Here is a 7,770-nt window from a genome sequence, read left to right on the forward strand (position 1 = left end):
CTTCCCCCACCCGCCTGTGTGATTCCAGCTGCTCCAGGCCAAGGCAGCACCTCCCTTTCTCTCTGCCTGAAGGGGATGAAATAGTATTCCCGTGTGGTTTTAACTGACTTTTCCCTGCATACTAGGAAGTTGAGTTGATTCTTTTGCCATTTGCATCTCTTCTTTTGTGGATGGCTTGTCCATATTGTTTGCCTATTTTTCTCTTGCTCTTTTTCATAAGAAATCTATTTGTTAAATTGCTTTTTAAAATGAAACGTATAAAAGGCTTTTGGAGGTCTTCCATAGATTATATCTTCGTATTTGCCTTTATTGCCCCCCTATTACTTACTTCAGTAAACTGGTAACCAAGTGGCAGAAACTTGCTACTGTGTCTCTCCTGGTCTGGCTACAGTGGGGAACCTCAGTGCCAGAATCACCCGGGAGGATCTGGGGAAAGCAAGCGTGTGTGTTGAGGGTCGCAGGGACCATGGGTGGGGAGTAGAGAAGGAATGCCAAGCCAGGGTGTGCCCTCACAGAGATGGGCAGGGGTGAGCCAAGAACCTCAGAGACAGAGACTACGTGACACAGTGGCCTTGCCAGTCCCCAGAGCCCCAGGCCATCCACGTCTGTGTGGGCAGCGCGTTGGCCCTGCCCTCTGGTCTAGAGAGAACCAGCTTCTCACAGAGACCCTTGATGTCCCTGGGAACAATCACACACCCATAATTAATTTCCCACTTCAATCTGGCCAGAGAGATATTTTGCCTGTTTTTGTTGTTGACATAACATACTATCCTTTGATATCGTTTCCATTCCAATCTTATGCAAAACAGCCGTATATTCTTTTTATTTGGCCAAGCACATTTCATCCTGTGATGCAGTGACTTCAACGACTACAGTACAGCCTGTATGTAAATGTTTACCTGCAACAGGTTTAACTTATTGGTAACAGCACAGTCCGCAGACATTTAAGACAGGGGGAGTTACTTTGACTTCCATTTAAAGGGGTGATAAACTCCAGCTTTTCACAAGAGGTTAAAGGGATAAGAAGACAATAATTTGCAAAATCAACATGAAGGTTCGCCTTTTGGGCTCCACCCTTTTATTTTATTGTTTAATGGTGGCAATGAGGCAAGTGGATAATGAATACCCAACATATTTGGTTCGTAGCTCATTTGGCCAAAGACAGTAATAGTCCAGCTATAGCAGGAAACTAAACAGAATCCATCCCATAACCTAAAAATTTATGACCTGCGAGCTTTTGAGAATCCTCTGAGAAAATTCAATGTTCACTTTCCTGTTGGCGCTGGTGACTGGGCCTACACACACCCAATGCCCTGCGAATGCCTGGAACATGCAGCCAGTAGGGACACATCAAAGGCACCTTCATTGCTTTGCAGGCTCCCACGGCTCGGTTCTGTTGCTTTCCCAGCTGGTGCCTTCAGGGTCTCATGAAGCAAAATGTTTCTAATCATGTGGTTGGGTTCTAGGCTGTGGAATGAATGGTCCAGCACACGTTGGCCAAGGCCCTCCAATCAGCCGGTGCATCGGACAGAGGGAGAATGTTATCTGAGCTTTATGGTTGTCTTGTTTGTTTCTTTGTTTTTTTCTACTTTGGTTTTTCTTTTCATAATATTGAGGCAGGTGTTTTGTCCCAGAGCTACTTGTCCTCTTAGGCCTCCTGAATGTTGACCTGCCCTAGAAATCCCTGAAGCTGACCAGCACTTGAGGTATCCTTGCAGGTATGATTCTGCAGGATGGACCCGGTGACTGGGGTGGGGAGGGGGCTCCTCCCCAGCATGCTTTTCTCTTGGACCCGCCTTGAGAAGAGGGTCTCCACCCTGCTGGCTGCCTGCATGGTGCCACTAGCCCAGATGATCACAGAACAGGTCAGGGATTAGGGACTCACAGTCTGCTTTAGCTCTTGTCCCCAGGGTCATGTCATGGTTGAGAGAGGCAGGTGCCCCTTCTCTGCTGAGTTTTCCTCCAAGGGAGAGTCTGGGCCCTGTTGCGACATGACCATGGAGTTTGGGGCTCAGAGCTATGTTTCTCTAAAGATGTGATCACTTCGATGTGACCTTCACGTAATCAATCAGCTTCTTAGTTTGTTAGGATCATAATGGTGGACACCTTTACGAAAAAAACAGTTTCCCGTGGGCAGAGCCAGAAGTTTGATTCCAGGGCCCTTTGGGAAAGGAACACAGAACTCAGATTCTCTCTCTCTCGCCCTGACTCATCCCTCACACCACCATTCCCCCACAGTGCCTCTCGTGACGCTGTGGCATTCCTCTCCAAGGGGAGAGGAATGCACATTTGACATCACTAAAATCTTATTTTATTTCTCTTACAGAATATTGAGGGGTGTAGCCAGGCTATCTATTAAGTAGCCGTTTATGGAGAAAGAGAATGATCGAATCTGAAAAATTATTGTATCTGTTTTGGGGAAAACATGATTTATGTCTCACAAGATTAGATTCCGTGCACAACTTAGTTCAGTTTTCTCTACGTTTCCAAAGTGGTGTTTGAAAATACCCAGGAATTTCCCCCACTAATCCCATTTTTAAAATTTTCTCTGCATTTAATTTAAATAGTTCTTCCTTACTTACCATGAGCCAATTTTATATTTACATAAAATTTATATTTATAGTGCAGGATAACAATGGCCATAAGCCAGAGGCTTTAACACTAATGCTCTTGGGATACAATAAAATAAGATGTTGGAAGGAAATAAATCTTCCTCAATCCAACTTCTGTCTTCTCAACAACAGCGTCATTGCTGTTTAGTGAGCATCTATTTATTCTTCAGACTCATTAAAGCTGGTCTGATCCCTCCACAAAAGGCATTTGGGTGCCTACCCAGGTGGACAGGACACAGGACAGGAAGATAAATAGAACAAGCCCAAGAGAAAACCAAGCGTTGGATTGAGAGTTGTTATGTTTTATTTTATTGATTGATTTTTTTAATTTATTGAATTTTCAGAGAGAGAGAGAGAGAGAGAGAGAGAGAGAGAGAGAGAGAGAGAGAGAGATTTGTTGTTCCACTCTTTATGCATTAAACTTTGGCATATCAGGACGATGCTCTAACCAACTGAGCTACCCGTCTAGGGCCGAGAGTCATTACATTTTAGGGGGTAACTCGAGGGCTTGTGCGTGTTGGGAGGAGTGCCACCATCAGTGCCCCTTGGGCTGCAGGAGCAGAGGGGCCAGAACAGGATGGAGCCCAGTCAAACGTCCTGGCTCAAATCCTTCTCTCCCGCTTACTGTGTGCACTTGGGCCAGGGCCTCGATCTCTGCCATTTGTTCACTTACTGGGGAAATGACACTGCTCATCTCATAGGCTTTCCACAAAGATCAAAAGGAGTAATCCATGTTCTGGCTCATGGAGTAGATTGTGGCCACCATTGCCATTATTCTCAGATTCAACTCATCTCAGCAGTCGCCTGAGAGCACTTTGCAGGATTGAAATTTGTTTTCACTTCTAGGAGGGTGGGAGATGAGAAAAGGAACGTGGGTTTTGTGAGTCCCAGACACCCCTGTGCTGCCTGTGGAGGCAGAGGCGCCCTGTGTCTGAGCCCAGGTTCCCACTGCTGTCAGGGCTGCGTGAGAGCTGTCACAGTGCCTGGGGCAGAGTGGCTGCAGGGCCAGCGAAGTGACCCGCGCCGTGTATGGAAGAGCTGCGAGGCAGACAGGGATAAACATTACCGAGGTCTGTTCTCTGTTAAGCAGCTGAGGAAGGGAGGCAGCCGCATGTGACAGGCTGCGCAGCTCCAGCCAGAGCATTCAGAGGGAAGCAGGAACAGGGAGCGGAGGGGGGCCCAGACATTATCTTATCAGACCTAAGCAAGCACTTAAGAAATCCCCTGTGTGATGGGAGACTTGTACAAGTCCCACATCCCGCCAGCCCCATCTGCTGGTCCCCTCATTCTCTCAGCACCCCCTCTACCCACCCTACCCCCGCCCTTCTTTGCTTTCGGAGTGAGAGCCAAGTCCATGTCTGGACAGGTCTGCGGATCCCTCGCAGCACGTCCCTGTCAGCCCCCTGCCTCCCTGCCAGCAGTACTTGGCTCAGGTCACATTTGCTGAATGAATGAGTGAACTGGTGAGCAGACGGACGGATGAAATGACACCCAAAGAGCCCTTTCTATATGTGATCTGAATTGGGGTACAAACCTGATTTTAACTGATTGCCTTCATTTCACACCTTCCAGCAGTAACATGAATTAACTTTGAGTCTAACAAAGGAAGGATTCAGATTCTTTAAGTCTTTTGGGGGGCTAATATATTCATGTTTATTGGGTTATGTTCAGTATTTATTATATTTATTGTGAGAGAATTTATCTAAATTGTCATGAAGGCCTACAGAAAGTAGGATTCTACAGATGGCACAGATTTTTCTAGGAAGATTCTCTTTTCAGGAACACATCTGGCAAGCAAAGGGACCTTAGCCTACTCTGGCTTTCCCCTGCAGCAGAGAACACACACGCCATGGGGAAGGGGTGTAGGAGGGTCCCGGGGGCCTTGCACATCAGCCCTTTGAGTAGACGGTGAGGCCAAAGGCACAGCCTCTGGTCAAGCAGGAAGGTCGGCGAAGCACCGGTTAGACATTGTTCTGTTCTCCGAGCTGCCTCAGCCAAGCTGGCCCATGCCCATCTCTATTACATCAGTGCACATGCTCTAAGGTGCCAGGGTTCTTATTCAAGTATTCCCTTATTCAAGTATTCCCAAACACTACAGTCACAGGACGAAAGCCAGTGTGTGGCCAGGAGTGTGAAGGCAGCATTCTAAATGCCATCGTGGGTGAAATGTCCACCCATTCACAGAGCCTCTGTCATCATTCGGCCAAGCATGTTTACCCACAGGCACAGAGAATCTGGTCATAGGCACATGTCCGTGCCGCCTCCGCAGCTAATGAAATGTAAGATGCTGCATGGACTTCTCCAGGCAGAATTCTGTATCTTGGATGAGAGGTCCTAGTAGTCCTTGTCAAGAATGAGAAACATTTTATCTTCTTTTCTGCCATTAAAATTATCTTTCTTTAACCAACACTTGAAGGAGTGTTTAAAGGACATAAAAGGTTATTACAAACTAGTATTTTTATGGCTGCCTCATAGAACAAATTCCATTACTCAATTAAATAAATGCAGTCTGCCTCCAGCCAAGGCTCTGGAGCCAAACATTTTGTCTAGATGAGTTAGACACTCAGTCTGGAGCCCCAGGGGCTGCTTGGGGGAGTGGGGGCCGGTGCAGGAGCAGCTGCAGATGGGTAGCTTGGGGCCCAGAGCTGGGCTTGGGATACAGTAGTGTGCGTTGGTGGCATGGTACAAGTCTTTGAATCTCTATAAAAACCCACACGTGGTGTCTGAGGGCCTTCCAGAAGTGTGCTGATTCTTTGAGTGAAGGGCAAACACATAGTAGGCTCTCCATAAACCATTTGTTGATTGACTAATTGAGGGATTAGATGTTGGTCCCTGTTCAAAGTGCTGATCCCTGGGAGAGAAGACACCATTTATTCATAGATATTACCCCTGTTCGTTCCAATGGGCATGGGTCTTTCAGATCCTTTGTCCACAGGCTACGTGGGCTTTTTCCCAGGGGATCATGGGGAGACATGGAATGGGGGGGGGGGGGTATTGCCTGCAGACATAGGAGGTGGGGCCCTGCCTGTGGAGAGGCCTCGGAGGATACAGGCCCATGGTCATGGAGCGGACTCAGGGAACTGGGTCTGGCAAGGGAAGATGGGAAGGAATAAGGGTGAGCTTTACTGATCAAGGGCCTGCCCTGCTCATCTCAGGGACTCTGGTGGATTTAGGATTTAGGATGGAAGGTGGATCTGTAACATGCCTCTTCTGAACATAGACCAAATCCTCCAAACTCTGTATGATCTTACATATAGGATAGACCAAACACAATTTATAAATGAAGAGAAGGGTAATTAGGCAACCTTTCAAAGGAAAGGCCTGGTTTTGAAAGAGGCAGCTGTCTACTCATTCACCCTTATCCAGCCTGTATTTTGATATAAGAACTGATCAATACTGAGCAATGGGACAATCCATGATGCCGGGCTACACAGAGGCCAATTCCAGGTCCGTGAAATGCGAGTGTTCCTCAACGGCCAGGTGTGCACCCAGTGAAGGGGTCATTTGGTCCTTCCTGGGCCTGTGTGTTCACAGAGAACATCCACCAGAACTACCCAGAAACATTTGGCAATTTGCTTTGTGACAGCCAGCCTGCAGGGGATTCCTGGTTATTCTCTCCAGAGGCGCTTTGATGACTGGAGATACTCACAGAGACTCACCCTGACTGCTGCCCGTTGCCCTGGGGTCTGTTGACACCTTGCTGTCCAAGGTCATGGGTTTGTGGGGTGATCTTACCTGATGGACATCATTGGAACTTGCGTTTTCCTTTGCTCCGTGATTACTTTTCCAGCTCTGATCCATTCCTTATGCCGGTCAGAGGCTGAGCTCTCAACATGCCACCTGCCGTTCGCAGTTTGCACCTATTTCTCAGAAACTTTGTAAGGATGAGCCTCTTCTCCCTTCTTTCCTTACAAGGCCCCCCTCCACTGGACCGTGCAGGTCAGATTCTGTGCCATCTTCAGGTCAGCCTCTTGCAGCCCCAGCCAGCCAGCCAGGGCACTTCAGCAGGAGCCAGATGGGGCCGAGCCTCTGGGAGCCCTGTGACCCCCTGGCCTGGAGTCCTTGGGGAAGAGGGCTGGTGGACCACATCCCTGTGCCTGGCTGCTAATCCCTCCTTCTCTTCTCACTCCTTTGATCTGCTTATACACTGCAGTACGAAGGACCCTGAAGAGTGGCCTGACTCCAGAAGAAGCCCGAGCCCTGGGCCTGGTGGGCACCTCGGAGCTGCAGCTGTGACCCAGGGGGCACCCTAAGAAGTGTGCCTGAGCAGAGTGCATGCTCCTGCTGGACGGAGCCCCTGTCAGCATCAGCATCGAAAGGTCTGAAAGAAAGTGCCCATCTCTCCGTGGCGCCACGGGGCTGTGTTGCGTGCTGCGCACTGACATGGAGTCTCCTTCCTGTACTTTCTCTTGTTTCCGTGACACCTGGTTTAGTAGTTCCAAAGTGAGACACCTTTTCTGTGCAAGGAACGGACCTTTTCCGGAGCAGATCACTTGTCACAGTGACTAAGGGCATATGAGGCAGTTGGATTAGATTCACAGCCTGGGTCTCGCCACACCACCAAAGTATCCAGATGTAAAACCCAAACTGTACACAAAGGAAAGCACAGGCTGTTGACCAGTTGTGGATTTTAGATGTACTAAATGTTTATATGGATTCATAAATGTACACCATGTTTCAGATACTAAATAAATGGAGTTTAATGTCATAATGAGAAACTTTTCTTCTCTTGGCTTTAGGACCTTAAATAGCTCAGTTTTGCCTCTTTCTGAGTCAGCAAAACCTCTCCCCAGGTTCACCAGGACCCTGGCTCAGAACCATCTCAGGCCCCGGGATGGGTGGGGGGGTGGTTCCAGCTTGGTTAATAGAATGAGGAACCTGACAATGCGCTCTTTGTAACTCCTCATTAATTAGGCATCATGCTAATGATAACCTTACTCATGTGCTTTGCTTTGCTCCATTGCGATGTGGAAGCAAAAATGTAGAGTAGCATTTTAAAAATCTGAACTATTCTGTAACTCACCCATTTGCCCCTTTATGTAAAAATTCATTATCTCAAAAAGTTTCCTGTCACCAAACGAAAATGAGAATTTTAAGCTTTGAGTGCAGAGAATGACAAATGGAGGCCTGGCACTCAAGGACCCGTCATCAGAAGACG

The 7,770-nt window shown here is 48.0% G+C and overlaps 1 protein-coding gene across 1 annotated transcript in view; it reads left to right on the forward strand.

The window, feature by feature from the left end:
- FHOD3 (formin homology 2 domain containing 3) overlaps positions 1–7,328 on the forward strand; it is a 383,665-nt gene extending 376,337 nt beyond the window's left edge. The window contains exon 28 of the mRNA XM_081097145.1: positions 6,766–7,328. Within this exon, the coding sequence (XP_080953271.1) occupies positions 6,766–6,848 (83 nt within the window). The 3' untranslated portion in view covers positions 6,849–7,328. The remainder of the gene's footprint in view (positions 1–6,765) is intronic.
- The last annotated feature ends 442 nt before the right edge of the window (positions 7,329–7,770 follow it).

The sequence above is a fragment of the Myotis nattereri genome, assembly GCF_964212035.1.
Source record: "Myotis nattereri genome assembly, chromosome: 8".
Taxonomy (NCBI): domain Eukaryota; kingdom Metazoa; phylum Chordata; class Mammalia; order Chiroptera; family Vespertilionidae; genus Myotis; species Myotis nattereri.